A 19,310-nucleotide genomic window follows, 5' to 3' on the forward strand; every position below is an offset into this window, starting at 1 on the left:
CTGATTAACTGAGCTCTCCATAAACACACTTAAAAAGCCCTACAATTAAACACATATCTTATTTAGTGGTACAGTATTACAGGATTTGTAGATTTAATAGATTAGACTGTAAACAAAAATTTGCCATTAGTTTATAAAGGCTTTTTTTGTCTAGTTTTCATATTTCTTTGAATAAAAAATTTTCTATATTAAGTAATACGTTGGAGTATTAAATGAAGAATTATTAATGTGAGATGATTGTGAACATGTTTTCCACACAGTTGTGCTTCTAATGTCTGCTTTCAACTGCTTATATTCTGCTTCAGTGCTCATATAAGAAATAAATAATTACTTATTTACTAATATAAATAATTAAAACAGGGTTATTATTTGATAGAATAGTTCAAGTCACAGGTGCAGACTAATCTGTTTCTTCTGTAATTACATGACTGACTGACTGAATGAATGTATACTTACAGAGCTTTTCTGCAGTTAATCACAGCTGGTATCAGTCTTCCTCTTCCCTCATCTGATGTGTTGAATTTCATGAGATCAAGCTCATCCAGCGGCTCCTCTGACATCTGAAGCAAGTAGGTGATTGTTGAGCAGTGAGCAGCAGAGAGTTTCTTCTCTGAGTGTTTGTCTGATTTCACAAACTCCTGAATCTCTCTGAACAGAGTCTGATCTTTTACTTCCAGCAGACAGAGGAACAGATTGATGGAGCGGTCATCTGATAGTTTCATGTTATAGTCTTCTGTCTTGATCTTGTCTTTAATGTACAGTGTGATTGTCTTGATGCTATTTGAGCTGTTCTCTGTATGTGTCAGTAGATCTTGTAAGAGTCTCTGACTGGACTCCAATGAGATACCCAGCAGGAACCGCAGAAACAGATCCAGACATCCATTCTCACTCTTTAAAGTTTTATCAACTGCTGATTTTAGCAGCTCATACAGAGAGTTTTCCTCAGATCTGTGCCTATACCTCTCAAGTTTATCATCCACAAACAACTTCACTGGCTCCATGTTCTTCATCAAATAGCAGTGAAACACACAGAAAGCAGCGAGAAACTCCTGAATGCTCAGATGGATGAAGCTGTACACTTTCCTCTGATGTATCACTGATTCCTCCTTAAAGATCTCAGTGCAAATCCCAGAATACACTGAGGCATCAGTGAGGTCTATGCTGCTCTCAATCAGGTCCTCCTCATAGAACATCACATTGCCCTTCATCAGCTGTTTGAAAGCCACTTCAGCAAGTTTTACAATCACTTCTCTGTTTGACTGCAGGAGATTCTCTGGATCTCTCTCTTCATACTTTTGGTTCCTCATGTTGATCTGAATCAGCAGGAAGTGGATGTACATTTCAGTCAGAGTTTGAGGGATTTCAGCACTCAGATCTTCTTCCAGGAGCTTCTGAAGCACAGTGGATGAGATCCAGCAGAAGACGGGGATGTGGCACATGATGTAGAGGCTTCTTGCTCTTCTGATGTGTGAAATGATTCTGGTGGCTTGATGCTGGTCACTGATTCTCTTCCTGAAATATTCCTCCTTCTGAGGATCATTGAATCCATCAATTTCTGTCAGACGATTGATGTATTTGGAGGGGATCTGACTGGCTGCTGCTGGTCTGGAGGTGATCCAGATGAGAGCAGAGGGAAGCAGCTCTCCTTTCATGAGCTTTGACATCAACGTAGCCACTGATGAAGTCTCAGTCACATCACAGACTTTCTGAGTGTCTGAAAACATCAGTGTGATTCTGCTTTCATCCAGACCATCAAAGATGAACACAACTTTACACTCCTCATAAATCTGTGAGTCCAGATTTTGAAGTTCAGGATGAAAGTCCAGCAGAAGTCTGTGAAGACTGTACTGATGATCTCGGATCAAGTTCAGCTCTCGAAATGGAAGCACAAACATGAAATCTACATCCTGATTGGCTTTTCCCTCGGCCCAGTCCAGAATGAACTTCTGCACAGAGACGGTTTTTCCGATTCCAGCGATGCCTTTAGTAAGAACTGTCTTGATTTGCTCTTTCTCCTCACTTCCTGGTTCAGCTGAGACTTTAAAGATGTCATTGCAGTAGATTGGAGTGTCTTGTGAGTGTTGGGTTCTGGCTGTTTTCTCCATCAATAAAAACTCATGTTCTTCATTTACTCCTCCTTTCTCTCCCTCTATGATGTAGAGCTGTGTGTAGATGCTGTTCAGGAGGCTTTCATTCTCCTGGAGTTTCAGCCCCTCAAATAATCTCTCATACTTGTTCCTCATGCGGGTTTTGTGCTGGTCTTTGACTCTCCGTAGTTGATCATCTGGTTGGTGAGAATCCTGCTGCAGGTCTTCAGTCTTATCTCTATCCACACAGCAGAAACAAGAACAACAACATAATCAGTGAATGAGTTTGAGCTATAAGATCTAGAAAAGCTACGCGTGTCATTTTCTGAACCACCTGAAAAAGAATAATCATCTCTGGTTACTTGACAATAATCCTGTTCCCTGAAAAAGCCTGAGAACATTGTTTGTTTAAACTGTTGTGAAACACCTGTGTCAAACACACCAAGAATTGGCTTTAATAACCTCTATAGGTGACGTAATTTGATTACATGCACCTGCAGGGTTATAAAAAGACATGAAACAGACACACCTTCAGGTTATACCTTTGTCTGAAAGAATGCCCAGGCATGCCTATAGTGTGGCATTAAGGTGCAGCATCTCATTCCCGCTTTTTTGGGGAAAATGGTTACAGTCAAGTAACCCGAGATGTCATCCCTATCAAAAGCTACTCTCGATGGTGTGTTTTAGTAATGCTAATTGGAACAAGAATACCAACGTCATTGCACTGGTAGTGTCTGGATCCCCTTAGGTTGTGTAGTGTGTGCGCACAAACACTGACATACATGACTCTAGGATGTTGACTCAAGGACATGTGAGCCTGTAGTAGCATGGACATCCAAACTGTAGAATCTGACAAATGTGTGCGGAGAGGACCAGCCTGCCGCATCACAGACTTGCTGCAAGAAGACACCTCTTGCCAGAGCCATAGAGGATGCAACCCCCCTGGTTGAATTGGCCCCAAATTACTAGAAGCGAAGCGTGACCATGCACCTCGTAGGCTATGGCAATTGCATACCTCACCCAGAAAAGCCATTTTTCTTTTAGTGGCAAGCGCCCCCAGTTGCTACCCCCATAGCAAATGAAAAGCTGCTCTAACTTGCGCTACTGGCTAGTGTGGTGGACATAAATCTGAAGAGTACATACTCAACACAGTAGGTGAAGTCTTTTTTACTCCCATGAATGGACTGTCGCTCTGGTGGGCGGGCTCAATGCTTAGCTTCCAGAATGGAACTGGGCGATTAGAGGGTGCTTTCCCACCGAGACCCCATCAGTTAGAAAAGCTGAAACAGTGGTCACATGGTCACATAGACTCTGAGAGTACCAGGACATGTACCTTAGGAAAGTTTTAATTGCAAAAATCTAGCACTGAAACAACTTGTCAGTGAATTGAGTCTGCATGGTGTGTCATACACCAACTTTTAAAATGCACCATTTGAAGCATAACTTATTTTAGTTGAAGGAGCCTAAGCACTTAAATGCATCCATTGCATCCAGACCCAGTGAGCTGGAGGAGTCAGAAAGAAGTAGAGGGGACATTGTGCTGTCTCGTGTGTAGCAAATAGGTCCAAAAACAGCAAGTCTACACCCACATTCATATGCCCTGGAATGTATATCGGCCTGAGCAACAGTAAACAGTCCGCCCTGGCGATTTATTTAAGAGACTATCGGAATGTTGTACACCTGTACTAGGAAATGGTAGCCCCTTAACCCTCTGGAGTCGATTCCCGCGTATACGCATTTTGAGGCATCTTCTCCTGATAACCCCGAAAAAAAATTAAATTACACTTTCAGTTTTGATCGTAGAAATAAGAGCAATACATCGATCTAATCTTTAAAGGGTCTAATTTTAATTGTATGCACACATAATAACAACAAAACTTTATGCATTTATAAAATAAAGAAAACAAACAAGGTGCACTGTCTGCAGCCTTGGTCTGTGGTGATCTTCATTTAGAAACGCGTCATTAAAATGAACTGTAACTCAGTAAATACTCAACGAAGGGAGTATTATATGAGATATATGAGAGATATATCTATATAAAGCTTGACATGTCTGCGATGTCTGTCTTTCATGTCTCCCTTCATTATATCTAATGCGACCACACCCACACGCTGAACACGGTATTGAGATTATAATGTTCCACGTGAAGTGCGCGGCATGTATATGCCCATGCCACAGAAAACAAAGCAGCGAGATTGTTCGTTTTTAATTTTTTTTTATTTTACGGTTTACTTTGTGCTGAGAGGAATAAGACATAATTCACCCCAAGAAGACACACTGAGGATTACCATGGGATTTGAGTTTTGGATTTCCTCAGAAAAAAGAATGAAGCACTTTATCTAGGAGAGATCACAAACATGAGTAAGCCTTTTTTTATTTATATACTTCTATTAGGTTTCACATAACGTGTACACATTTTACTAGTTAGATTTTTTCCAAACTATAATTCCTGACTAAATGAATAATCAAGTGAAACATTATGAAGTTTCATTCACATAATCTAAATGTTCTACTGTACTACTAGTATCAGTAACCATCACAATAATGTTAATAATGTAGTTTATCATTTAGTTTATTTGAGAGCAATTTACACTTTGTAAATGCTATTTATGTGTTGTTCATTTATATATTTTAACATTACACAATACCAGTCAATACCAGTTTGCTAAAGCAGTACTATTGTTCAATATTTTTACTATTTAAAGGTCCTGTTCTTCGTGATCCTATGTTTTAAACTTTAGTTAGTGTGTAATGTTGTTGTTAGAGTATAAATGATATCTGTAAAATTCTAAAGCTCAAAGTTCAATGCCAGGGATTTTTTTTAACAGATTTCGCCTACAACGAACAACCCGTTTGGACTACATCCCTCTACTTCCCTCTCCCTATGACTAACCTCCACCCACATGAATACACAAAAAAGGGGGCATGGTCTTGTTGCGCTCCGATGGAGAAGAGGAAGAGTTGTGTTTTTGTTTGTCACCATGTCGTCCAATCACCTTTGTTTGGCCTTCCCAGGGACGCTGTACTTAGAGATCAATGGTTACAATTTATTTTTAACTGAGTTTAATGCCGGATTCGCACAATGATTGTTCTTGAAAGATGGAGCAGTTCCCTCTTTGTCTGGAGAAGGCGTCGTTTATGGACCACAACCGGTAAGTGTATTTTATTATTTAAGTTGGTGTGTTTAACAGTTTCTGTAACTTATTACAAAAAGGGCAACGCTGTTTAGCTTTGTTAACTAGATGGTAGGGCTGTGCAAAAAAATCGAATGCGATTTTCATGCGCATCTCATCAGTAAAAACGCTCCTGTGATTACAAGTACATCTCCAGCACATGCATTCAGATCAGGATTGCCAGGTTTTCATCCTGCCCACTTGCTTCTCAAAACTACTCCAAAACTAGCCCAATCGCATTTCCAAGAGGACAGCGTGCGCTAAGCAGCTGTCGAATCACAACACAGGAACTGCTGGCACAATCAGAACTCGTTACGTATTTATGAAGGAGGGACTTTATAGAACAAGGAAGACATCAGCCCGTTTTTATGACAGTGAAAACAGCGGTATACAGATATGTGAATTTGTTTGAAAAATACTGCGTTTTTTTACACGCGAAACATGAACACGTTATATTGCACACTGTAAACACAATCAAAGCTTCAAAAAAGCACGAAAAACGGGACCTTTAACCTGTTAACTGTCACCCTGTTAACTGTCACCCGTCCCCTCTGTGGGACGCCTACATTTACTTCACTATATAACAATTAAATCTAATCTAATCTAATTTTGACAAACTATATATCGTTGGAAAGGTCTAAGACTCCCAAATATATATTTTACCTATGTTTTTTGATAAAAATTATGTAGGAAAAGTAATCGATTAATTTATGACAAGAGTGCACCCTCAAAAATCTACATTATAACAGGAGTTTTTACTTTTGTAAAAAAAAAAGACTTCTTTGTTGCATTTTTCTCTATCACATTTTAAAAATCATCAGAAATTATATATCAACTGAAAACTTAAAATCTCAAAATTTCTTCCTTTAAAACCCATTTTAAAATCAGACATTGCATTACCACGTAAATGGTACATCTATATCATGTTACAAAATATTTTCATTCATGAATTATAAAAATGTAAGTTTGGATCGTGCACTACAAAGTCAATGTTCAAAAATGTGAGTGACAGTTAAGGGGTTAAAATAACTGCTTTCTATTTGAATATATTTTACAATTTAATTTATTCGTGTGATCAAAGCAAAATTTTCATCATCATTACTCCTGTCTTACTCCCAGTGCAACAATATACACTATACCATTCAAAAGCTTGGATTCAGTATATATAGAAATTAAAACTTTTATTTAGCACACACGGTATGATAAATAAAATGATTAATACGATAAATGTTACAAACAATGCTGTTGTTTCAATTTCTCAAAAAAAAAAAAAAAAAAAAAGGAAAAAATATTCTCAGCTTTTTCCAACATTAATAATAATAATAAATGAATGTTTTTTTTTTTTTTAGAAACTCAGTATATTAAAATAATTTTTGAAGGATCGTGTGACTGGATTAATGATGCTAAAAATTCAGCTTTGAAAGTCAGCTTTGATTGTTCCTAATAAACTGTTTAACTGTACTCACAAGTGAATATTAAATTATTTTGTGGTATAATTAAATATATTCTAAATAAACTATAAACATAAAAATATATACATTTATTTTGTCCTCATAGCCTTTCTTGTAACTCTTCCCTCACAGTCACACCCCTGACTGAAAGGCTCAAAAAAAGACAAAGGTCTTTGTCTTCTCAGGTGTAAATCACAATAATGTTCATGATAGTTGACGCCTACTTGCATCAAGTCAAGTCAAGTCTGCTTTATTGTCAATTTCCACATGTACAGTACATATATACAGAGAATCTAAATTGCGTTACTCTCAGACCCCGGTGCATACAGATAACATTAAAACCTAAAAATCTAGATCAAATATAAAATGTAGATACAACTATACAGTAAGGGAATGTAAAAAAAGGCATATAATAAAATTAAAAATAAAGTTAAATAAAGCAGCGCAAGGCAAATGACAGATAGAGTGCAAATCAATGAAGTGAACAACAGTGCAGATAAAAGATTTTTAGTGCAAAAAAAAAACCTTATTAAGTCGGATAAAAGTGACAAGTGACAAAGGGCTCAAGAGCAGTTATTTTATTTAACTGACTGATGAGGTAGTGGAATGAAGTCAGTTCCATGCTGAATGAGGAAGTGAGCAGACCAATGCTGCACAAAGTGACTGGTGCATGCCAATATATATTAGTGGGGGGCTGGGGATGTGGGATCTGGGGATGTGGGATCTGGGGGGGGGTTTCATAGTTCAGTGGTGCCTGGGGCAGAAGAGGGATGGGGGGGGGGGGGGGGGCAAGTTCGGGAGGGAGTTCAGCTTCCTGACAGCCTGATGGATGAAGCTGTCCTTTAGTCTGCTGGTCCTGGCCTGGAGACTCCGCAGTCTCCTCCCTGATGGCAGCAGACTGAAGAAGCTGTGTGATGGGTGGGTGGGATCACCTGCGATGCAGAGGGCTTTGCGGGTGAGACGGATTCCATAAATGTCCTGGAGGGAGGGGAGATAGACACCAATGATCTTTTTAGCTGCTCTCACTATGCGTTGCAGAGACTTTCAGCAGGACGCGTTGCAGGCGCCATACCACACAGTGATGCAGCTCGTCAGGATGCTCTCGATGGTGCCTCTGTAGAAGGTGTACATGATGGGGGGCAGGGCTCTGGCTCTCCTCAGTTTGCGGAGGAAGTAGAGATGCTGTTGTGTTTTCTTGGCCAGTGCTGCAGTGTTTTCAGTCCAGGAGAGGTCCTCTGTGATGTGCACACCCAGGAACTCGGTGCTGCTCACTCTCTCTACAGTCGCACCGTTGATGGTCAGAGGAACGTGCTGAGTGAGTGCTCTCCTGAAGTCTACAACAATCTCCTTCGTCTTCTCCACGTTCAGAGAGAGATTGTTGTCACTGCACCACTTGGCCAAGCGGCTCACCTCACTCCTGTAGTTTGTCTCATTGTCTCAATTTTGTTGCTAATGAGACCCACCACAGTCGTGTCATCTGCAAACTTAATAAAGAGGTTGGAGTTGTGTGTAGGTGTGCAGTCATGGGTCAGCAGAGTGAAGAGGAGGGGGCTCAGCACACATCCTTGGGGGGGCCCTAGTGTTAAGTGTGATGGTGCTGGATGTGTTGTTGCCGACCCGTACTACCTGAGGTCTTCCAGTCAGAAAGTCCAACAGTCAGTTGCACAGCGAAGTGTTGAGCCCCAGCTGAATCAGTTTGTAAATGAGCTGTTGAGGGATGATTGTGTTGAACGCTGAACTGAAGTCTATGAACAGCATTCTGACATATGAGTCCTTTTTGTCCAGATGTGTGAGTGCTGAGTGGAGGGTAGTGGAGATGGCATCATCGGTCGACCGGTTGGACCGATATGCAAACTGGAAGGGGTCTAGGGAGGCGGGGGGGCAGACTTGATGTGGTGCATGACTAGCCGTTCAAAGCACTTCATGAGAATGGGGGTAAGTGCAACAGGACGGTAGTCATTGAAGCAGGATGGAGATGGCTTCTTCAGAACTGGAATGATGGTGGTAGTTTTGAAACATGTGGGAACAACAGCCTGACTCAGTGAGATGTTGAAAATGTCTGTGAAGACATCAGTGAGTTCTGCTGCACAGTCTCTCAGTACACGCCCAGGGATGTTGTCAGGACCCGGAGCTTTGCGTGCATTGATCCTGCTGAAGGATCTCCTCACACTGTCTGAGGTCAGCGTCATCACCTGGTCACCGGGAGGAGGTGGAGTCTTCAGTGCAGTGGTGCTGTTTTGTTGCTCAAAGCGAGCGAAGAAGGTGTTCAGCTCGTTCAGCAGAGAGATGTTGTTGTCACAGGTCCGTGGTGGGGGAGGGAGGGCTTTGTAAGATCCTCTCTGTGTGGTGTAAACAAAGTCCAAAATGTTATTACCTCGTGTTGAAAAGTTAATGTGTTGGTGTATTTTTGGAAACACACTCTTTAGGTCAGCATGGTTGAAATCCCCAGCTATGATGAGAAAAGCATCGGGGTGTGCTGTCTGCTGCTCACTGATGTGCTGGTACAGTTCATTTAGTGTGTCATTCCTGTTGCTGGTGATGTTGAACGGGGGAATGTACACTGAAATGAGCAGTATAGCAGTATATTCCCTCGGCAGATAGAACGGCCGGCACTTAATAATCATAAACTCCACCAGGGATGAGCAGTGTTTGCTGATCACAGCAGTATCGCGGCACCACGCTTCATTAATGTAAACACAAAGCCCGCGACGAGAGCTCTGTCCACTCAGTAGCACGTCAGCTGGTCGAGCTGAATAGCGCAGTCTGGAACGTTGTTGCTGAGCCATGTTTCCATGAACACAAAAACACAACAGTCTCTTACAGTCCTCTGAGTTGAGCGTAGTAGTCGAAGTCTACTAGAGGGAAGCATCTGTCTTAAGCATCTTCCAATGAAAACACACCTAGAATGGGACCCAATGTCAGAAACCGTGGTCTGAACCACATAGAATGTGTATGAAGCCCACCAAACGTAACTCTTATTTGCCTCTGGGGATTGGCCCTTGAATGGAATCCCCTGGCTTTGAGCCACAACTGAAACAAACTCATGTGCAGGAGGCCAAAGGTATCACCGTGGATGCATCTGCCATGAGACCTACAACATTTTGAAAATAATGGACCATAATTTTCTGGCATAGCTTGATAGTCTTCAGGGTGTTTAGTATGGATCTGATATGTGCAGGAGACAGCTGTGCCTGCAGTTTGATCCAATCCTATACAACCCCTGAATATGTAGTTCTCTGGGCAGGAGAGAGAACACTTTCTTGGTGTTGAGTCTGAACCCTAGATATTTGAGATGAGCTAGGACTACATCCAAATTGTCGAAGTGCAAACTCTTGAGACTGGGCCCAAATCAGACAGATGTCAATGTAATTTAAAATGCGGATGAAATGAGGGAAATTCTAGGTTTTCTGTTTCAGAATGGAAGGTTTGTCAAACCCAAGAAAGCAGGGTAAGTCAAACCTGTTTCTGAAAGAGAGGTAACTTATACTCAGAGTCAGTTACCATGGTAACTTACTCTATGAACCTAACCTGGTCAGGAGCAGGTTTTCTTCTAAACTCAGAGTTGGTTGAACCTCCTTAGTGAAACGGGCCCCTGGAGTCACAGAGGAGCCAGTGCTGCATCCATGTATTTTGTGTATGTGGGCTTTCTAGGCTCTTTCTGGGCTTCTCGCCTCAGAGAAACCAGACCTGGTCAGGACTGGGTGGCAAACAGTCCCAATGTTTGAGCATGGCGGGGAAGAAACTTCAAAAAAGCTCCAACAACCTACTGACGACTGTGTTGACAGTGTGGCCAAATAGGCTGGAAGGCAAGACATGGGCTTCTCCTTGATACCCATGAGGTTCACCCACAAGTGCCTCTCCGTGGAGACCATAGCAGCCACTGAATGACCGATGGCAAGGACAATCTGCTTAATCGAAGAGACAGGTCTGTGGCAAGGTCAAGACAGGTCTTCTGAAAATGCCTGCTCACTGATACTCCCACTTGTGCTCAAATCCTTCAGCAGGTCAGCCTGGTACACCTGCAAGACCGCCATGGTGTGCACGGCAGCAACAGCCTGACCCACTGCTTGGAAAGCTTTGCCCACCAGCGAAGATGTCAGTCTACAAGGCTTGATTGGTAGCATAGATTTTTCAAAGAAGATGAGCTCCCAGGAGAGAGATAGCCCACGAGCGTCTTTTCCACCTTGCAGTGCTCTCACATCCACAAACCCTCGAAGCAAAAATCACGTGGAACATTCTCCAAGATGAGCATAAAACAAGGAGACGCACATTTCTCTCTATCATACACACTCTAAACGGTCCTTGAAGACAAAGAAACCAAAAGGTCTGTCCGTGTTACATCTATTTATAACCCCACAGGTGCAGTTATTCAAATGACATCACCTATTGAGGTTATTTAAACCAATTCTTATTGTTTCTGCTGGCTAATGCTAAACGTAAATACAGTAAGATTGTTATTCATGCCGGCGCTAATGATGTTCAACTTCGCCAGTCGGAGATCACTAAAAATAACATTAAAGAGTTGTGTGAACTTGCAAGCACGATGTCAGACACTGTAATATGCTCTAGTCCCCTCCCTGCTTACTGTGGTGACGAGATGCATAGCAGATTGTCATCACTCAATGGCTGGATGTCGAAGTGGTGCCCACAGAATAACATAGGTTTCATAGACAATTGGACGAGCTTTGGGAGCAGACCTCACCTGTTGAAAAGAGATGGTCTTCATCCCTCCAGGGGTGGCGCCACTCTTCTCTCTAGAACCATGGCAAATAGTCTTAGTGTTTATACTTGACTAACTGGGGCCCAGGTCAGGAAGCAGACAGACTGGCTAAACCGACCGTCTGCTAGCTGCCTCATGTCACAGAGGTCAGCAAATTCTCAGCACATAGAGACTCTTTCACCTAGATATCACACTATAGAGACTGTGTCTGTTCCCCTAACTAGAAAATACAAAAAACATCCAAACCAAGTTAAGATTAACAATTTAATTGAGGTTCAACAAATAAAAAACAGATGCAATACAGATAAACAAATGATAAAGCTTGGCTTCATGAATATCAGAACCCTTTCTACGAAAACACTTTTTGTAAATAATATGATTACTGATCATAATCTAGATGTGCTCTGTTTGACAGAAACCTGGCTAAAACCTGATGATTACATTATTTTAAATGAGTCTAAACGGCAAAGAGGGAGGTGTTGCTTCAATTTATAACAACATTTTTAGGATTTCTCAGAGGGCAGGCTTCAAGTATAACTCGTTTGAAGTAATGGTGCTTCATATAACATTATCCAGAGAAACAAATGTTAATGATAAATCCCCTGTTATGTTTGTACTGGCTACTGTATACAGGCCACCAGGTCACCATACAGACTTTATTAAAGAGTTTGGTGATTTTACATCCGAGTTAGTTCTGGCTGCAGATAAAGTTTTAATAGTTGGTGATTTTAATATCCATGTTGATAATGAAAAAGATGCATTGGGATCAGCATTTATAGACATTCTGAACTCTATTGGGGTTAGACAACACGTTTCAGGACCTACTCATTGTCGAAATCATACTCTAGATTTAATACTGTCACATGGAATTGATGTTGATAGTGTTGAAATTATGCAGCCAAGTGATGATATCTCAGATCATTATTTAGTTTTGTGCAAACTTCATATAGCCAAAATTCTTGTTACAAGTATGGAAGAACCATCACTTCTACCACAAAAGACTGCTTTTTAAGTTATCTTCCTGATGTATCCAAATTCCTTAGCATATCCAAAACCTCAGAACTTGATGATGGAACAGAACCTATGGACTCTCTCTTTTCTAGCATTTTAAATACAGTTGCTCCTTTACACCTAAGGAAGGTTAAGGAACAAGTATGACACCATGGTATAATGAGCATACTCGCACCCTAAAGAGAGCAGCCCGAAAAATGGAGTGCAGCTGGAGGAAAACAAAACTGGAGGTATTTCGTATTGCTTGGCGGGAAAAGCATTAAAAACTGCTAGATCCGATTACTTTTCTTCTCTTTTAGAAGAAAACAAACATAACCCCAAGTATTTATTCAATACAGTGGCTAAATTAACGAAAAATAAAGCCTCAACAAGTGTTGACATTTCCCAACATCACAGCAGTAATGACTTTATGAACTACTTTACTTCTAAAATCAATACGATTAGAGATAAAATTGCAACCAATCAGCCGTCAGCTACAGTATCGTGTCAGACTATAGACCCCCTGAGGAACAGTTCCACTCATTCTCTACTATAGGAGAGGAAGAATTTTATAAACTTGTTAAATCATCTAAACCAACAACATGTATGTTAGACCCTATACCATCTAAGCTCCTAAAAGAGGTGCTTCCAGAAGTCATAGATTCTCTTCTGACTATTATTAATTCCTCATTGTCATTAGGATATGTCCCCAAAACCTTCAAACTGGCTGTTATTAAGCCTCTCATCAAAAAACCACAACTTGACCCCAAAGAACTAGCTAATTATAGACCAATCTAGAATCTCCCTTTTCTGTCCAAGATACTAGAAAAGGTGGTATCCTCACAATTATATTCCTTCTTAGAGAAAAATGGTATATGTGAGGATTTCCAGTCAGGATTTAGACTGTATCATAGTACTGAGACTGCTCTCTTTAGAGTTACAAATTCCTTAGAAAGCCACGTTTCTAGCATTTGTAAAACTGCATTTTTCCATCTCAAAAATATATCTAAATTACGGCCTATGTTCTCAATGTCAAATGCAGAAATGTTAATCCATGCACTTATGACCTCAAGGTTAGACTATTGTAATGCTCTATTGGGTGGTTGTTCTGCACGCTTAGTAAACAAACTACAGATAGTCCAAAATGCAGCAGCAAGAGTTCTTACTAGAACCAGGAAGTATGACCATATTAGCCCAGTCATGTCAACACTGCACTGGCTCCCTATCAAACATCGTATAGATTTTAAAATATTGCTTATTACTTATAAAGCCCTGAATGGTTTAGCACCTCAGTATTTGAATGAGTTTCTTTTACATTATAATCCTCTACGTCTGCTACGTTCTCAAAACTCAGGCAATTTGATAATACCTAGAATATCAAAATCAACTGCGGGCGCCAGATCCTGTTCCTATTTGGCACCTAAACTCTGGAATAACCTACCTAACATTGTTCAGGAGGCAGACACACTCTTGCAGTTTAAATCTAGATTAAAGACCCATCTCTTTAACCTGGCTTACACATAACATACTAATGTGCTTTAATATCCAAATCCGGTAAAGAATTTTTAGGCTGCATTAATTAGGTAAACTGGAACCGGGAACACTTCCCATAACACTCGATGTACTTGCTACATCATTAGAAGAATGGCATCTACGCTAATATTAGTCTGTTTCTCTCTTATTCCGAGGTCACCCTAGCCACCAGATCCAGTCTGTATCCAGATCAGAGGGTCACTGCAGTCACCCAGATCCAGTACGTATCCAGACCAGATGGTGGATCAGCACCTAGAAGGAACCTCTACAGCCCTGAAAGACAGCGGAGACCAGGACAACTAGAGCCCCAGATACAGATCCCCTGTAAAGACCTTGTCTCAGACGACCACCAGGACAAGACCACAGGAAACAGATGATTCTGCTGCACAATCTGACTTTGCTGCAGCCTGGAATTGAACTACTGGTTTCGTCTGGTTAGAACTGGAGAACTGGCCCCCCAACTGAACCTGGTTTCTCCCAAGGTTTTTTTCTCCATTCTGTCACAGATGGAGTTTCGGTTCCTTGCCGCTGTCGCCTATGGCTTGCTTAGTTGAGGTCACTTAATCTACAGCGATATCGTTGACTTGATTGCAAATAAATGCACAGACACTATTTAAACTGAACAGAGATGGCATCACTGGATTCAATGATGAACTGCCTTTAACTATCATTTTGCATTATTGACACACTGTTTTCCTAATGAATGTTGTTTAGTTGCTTTGACACAATGTATTTTGTATAAAACGCTATATAAATAAAGGTGACTTGACCTACCGGATTTATCTTTATGCAGATGATACCATTTTGTACTCAGTTGGATCCTCTCCAAATTCTGCGGCTTCCAGTGTTAAACTCAGCTTCACCTCTATAGAGCAGTTTTTTTTGACAATCTCCACCTACGTATTAACACCAGTAAGACAAAATGTATTCTTTTTAGCTGAAAACCGGTTACCCAGACTCCACTAACAATCACCTGCATGAACGGTTTGGCTCTGGAGTATTTAAAAACAATATAAATATCTAGGCATTTGGTTGGATTCATCCCTGTCATTCATTACACACATCAATAACCTTCAAACAAAAGTCAAAGCTAGACTAGCCTTTCTATTCTGCAATAAAGCTTCCTTTACTTATGCTACCAAATGCACCCTCGTTAAGATGACAATACTGCCAATTTTGGATTATAGAGGTATTATCTGCAGAATAGCACCAAACACAGCCCTAAAAAAACTTGACACAATTTATCATTCAGCCATCCGTTTTGCCACTAATGCACCCTTTCACATTCACCACTGTGACCTATATAAACTGGGCTGGCCCTGTCTTCATACACGGTGATTCCATCATTGGTTTCTCTTCATATACAAGACAATCCTGGGCAAGACACCTCTCTATCTGTCCTCTCTTTTTTGCTGTTCATAACACCTATTACACAAGATCAAGTAATTTGATTCACTAGTTCACGCTTACATATAATTAGCTGAGGTATGGTATGCGTATTTGGCGTGCTGTCCGAGGAAGGGCTCCAAGCTCGGGAATGGCCCGAACCTAGAGTACCCCCCCTTCCCCGTCTATTTATAAGGTCAACTCAAAGTGAGGAGATGGGGTGGAGGAGGGATGCTGATAAACCGTCAATGGATAGAGGTAAGTCAGCGATATTTATACTATGGGATTGATTACTTGATTATGGTCCAGCTGTGTTGATTAGGCTAAGTATCTGACATGCTCCTCCCGAATCTTGTTGATAAAAACATAGTTTCACTAGTTCACGCTTACATATAATTAGCTGAGGTATGGTATGCGTATGGTATGGAGTTTGCTACTCATGGCATGAGACGGGTAAGCCTTGACGACCGTAGGAGAGTTTGTTTGTGTGTTTGGTACTTGCGGCATTGGACGGCTTGCTTATTGGGTTTTGCGACCTAGACCACGTGGAATGGTAGTGGTTGTCTGGCCAGGAGGCTCTCACCAGTGTCCGATGGGAGCACTCACATCGAACGGGTAAGCCTCGCTGGCCAAAGGATGGAAGAGGTCAGGTTGTCTAGCCGGGAGGCTCTGACCAACGTCTGATAGGAGCTTAGCTCCAGGAATCGAATGGGTAAACCTCTCTGGCTGAAGGACGGAAAAGGTTGTCTAGCCGGGAGGCTCTTACCTTCGTCCGACAGGAGCTTAGCTCCCGGAATTGAACGGTTAAGCCTCGCTGGCCAAAAGACGGAAAAGGTAAGGTTGTCTAGCCGGGAGGCTCTCACCTACGTCCAATGGGAGCCCTGACTCCATGCATTGGATGGGTAAACCTCTCCATACGTAAGACATTTACATTTACATTTTACATTAAATCATTTAGCAGACGCTTTTATCTAAAGCGACTTACAAATTAGAACAATAGAAGCAGTCAGGTCAACAAGAGAACAACTACAGTATACAAGTGCCATGACAAGTCTCAATTAGTCTAGTATAGAACACATAGCCAGGTTTTTTTTTTTATAAATGAAAAGACAAGAAAAGGAAAAGTGCTAGTGTTAGTTGGTTAAGTGCAGGCGAAAAAGATGAGTCTTTAGATGTTTCTTGAAAATGAGTAAAGACTCAGCTGTACGAATTGAGATTGGGAGGTCATTCCACCAGCTGGGCACAGTCCAGGAAAAGGTCAGTGAGAGTGATTTTGAACTTCTTTGGGATGGCACCACAAGGCGTCGTTCACTTGCAGAGCGCAAACTTCTGGAGGGCACATAAGATTTAACCAGTGAGTTTAGGTAAGTTGGTGCCGTGCCAGTGGTCGTCTTGTAGGCAAGCAACAGTACCTTGAATTTGATGCGAGCGGCTACTGGTAGCCAGTGTAACCTGATGAGGAGAGAAGTAACGTGAGCTTTTTTCAGCCAATTGAAGACAACCCTCGCTGCTGCATTCTGGATCAACTGCCGAGGCTTGACAGTACATGCAGGAAGGTCCACCAGGGGAGCATTACAATAGTCCAGTCTGAAGAGAACAAGAGCTTGGACAAGAAGTTGGGTTGCTTACTCTGACAGGAAGGGTCTAATCTTCCTAATGTTGTTTAAGGCACACCTGCAGGACCGGGTCGTTGTAGCAATGTGGTCTGAAGCTTAACTGATGATCCATCACAACTCCTAGGTTTCTGGCTGTCCTCGAAGGAGTTATGGTTGACGAACCCAGCTGTATAGAGAAGTTGTGATGAAGCAATGGGTTAGCTGGAATCACCAGGAGTTCGGTCTTCGTAAAGTTAAGCTGAAGGTGATGGTCATTCATCCAGCTAGAAATGTCACTCAGACAGGCTAAATGCGAGCAGCTACCGTCAAGTCATCTGGCTGGAATGAGAAGTAGAGTTGGGTGTCATCAGCATAGCAGTGATAAGAAAAGCCATGCTTCTGAATGACAGATCCTAATGATGTCATGTAGATGGAAGAGAAGTGGTCCAAGTACTGAGCCTTGAGGAACCCCAGTAGCAAGGTGGTGTGACTTTGAAACATCACCCCTCCAAGACACACTGAAGGATCTGTCAGAGAGGTAGGACTTAACCCACAGGAGTGCAGTTCCAGAGATGCCCATCTTTCTGAGGGTGGACAGGAGAATCTGGTGATTAACAGTGTCAAAAGCAGCAGACAGGTCCAGTAAGATGAGCACCGAGGATTTTGAAGCTGCTCTTGCTAGTCCGAGGGCTTCAGTAACCGAGAGCAGAGCAGTCTCAGTTGAGTGGCCACTTTTGAAGCCAGATTGGTTGCTGTCCAGGAGGTTGTTCTGTACAAGGAACATAGAAAGCTGGTTGAACACAGCTCGCTCAAGTGTCTTTGCAATGAATGGAAGAAGGGATACCGGTCTGTAGTTTTCAAGAAGCGCTGGATGCAGAGATGGTTTCTTGAGCAGTGGGCTTACCGGAGCCTGCTTGAATGCTGAGGGAATTGTTCCAGAGTGAAGAGAGGAGTTGATAATGTGAGTAAGCGAAGGTATGACTGAAGAAGAGATCGCTTGAAGGAGGTGAGTGGGGATCGGATCAAGTGGACAAGTAGTAGGATGATTGGACAGGAGAAGTTTGGAGACGTCCATCTCTGAGAGTGGGGAGAAGGAGGAGAAAGAGTGTGCGTCGGTCATTGTGAAGTTGTCCTCAGTCTGCGGTGTGGAGAATTGGTCACTGATGGATCTTGTCTTATTTGTGAAGAAAGCTGCAAAGTCGTCCGCTGTAAGAGCCGTTGGAGGGGGTGGTGGCGGTGGATTAAGAAGAGAAGAGAAAGTCTTGAAGAGTGTCCGAGTGTCACAACAGTTGTTAATTTTGTTGTGGTAGTAGGATGTTTTAGCCATGAAGACATTTGCAGAGAAGGAAGAGAGTAGAGACTGATACACACTGAGGTCGGTAGAGTTTCTTGATTTCTGCCATTTCCTCTCTGCAGTTTAGAGCGATGTTCACGGAGAACCTCAGACAGCCAGGGGGCAGTGCGTGCTGGTCTAGACAACAGTGGGCAAAAGTTGTCCAAGCAAGATGTTAAAGTGGAACAAAGAGTGTCCGTAGCGCTGTTCGTGTCCAGAGCAGAAAACTGAGAGAGTGCAGGAAGTGAGGATGAAACCACAGAAGATAGGCAAGATGGAGAGTGAGCGTAGGTTCCGTCGAAAGGTGACCTGCGTTGGAGTGTGAGGAACTTCAGGAGTAAGTGCTAGGTTAGCAGTAATGAGGAAGTGGTCTGAGGTGTGCAGTGGAGCAACTGAAGAGTTGTCCACAGAGCAACAGCGCGTGTAGATGAGGTCCAGTTGGTTGCCTGATTCGTGAGTCGCTGTAGTCTGGGGCTTATCTAGGTGGATGTTGAAGTCACCAAGCAGTACCAGAGGAGTACCATCTTCAGGAAAGTTTGATAGCAGCACATCCAACTCCTCCAAGAAGTTTCCCAACTGGGGGACGATAAATGACCACAAAGTGGATTTTAACAGGGTGGGTTACAGTAATGGCATGTGATTCAAATTAACCAGTACCTGTAGGTGATGGCTGAAGATCAAATTTCCATTCTTTTGATATAAGGAGACCCGTACCTCCACCCCTCCCAATGGTACGAGGAGTGTGGGAAAAAGTGAAATTAGTGGAGAGGGCTGCAGGGGTGACAGTATCTTCAGGTTTGATCCAAGTCTCTGTCAGTGCCATGAGGTTGAAATTAAGTCTGCTTTGTTAACTGCAGACTGGCAGTTCCAGAGACCAACTGGAATAGAGAGCGTAGTAGTAGAGGTCAGAGGGACAGGCCGTAGGTTTGTCAGACAGGCCTTCCTGCGACGTACATAGTTTGCTCTCCAAGTGTTAGTAGTGATAGTAGAGATCTGAAAGCACATAGTGACTACAAGTGTAAAAGATATTTGAGAACAAGG

At 42.2% G+C, this 19,310-nt stretch overlaps 1 protein-coding gene across 4 annotated transcripts in view; it reads right to left on the reverse strand.

The window, feature by feature from the left end:
- Positions 1–19,310, reverse strand: part of LOC132157539 (NACHT, LRR and PYD domains-containing protein 12-like) — a 137,974-nt gene that overhangs the window by 68,898 nt on the left and 49,766 nt on the right. For 3 of the 4 annotated variants that reach the window (XM_059566912.1, XM_059566914.1, XM_059566913.1), the window contains one exon: positions 457–2,325. In XM_059566912.1, coding sequence (XP_059422895.1) covers positions 457–2,325 — 1,869 coding nt within the window. Of the gene's footprint in view, positions 1–452; positions 2,326–19,310 lie in introns of those variants that run through there. The other variant, XM_059566915.1, reaches the window with a different exon arrangement.

This window comes from Carassius carassius, chromosome 14, assembly GCF_963082965.1.
Source record: "Carassius carassius chromosome 14, fCarCar2.1, whole genome shotgun sequence".
Classification (NCBI taxonomy): domain Eukaryota; kingdom Metazoa; phylum Chordata; class Actinopteri; order Cypriniformes; family Cyprinidae; genus Carassius; species Carassius carassius.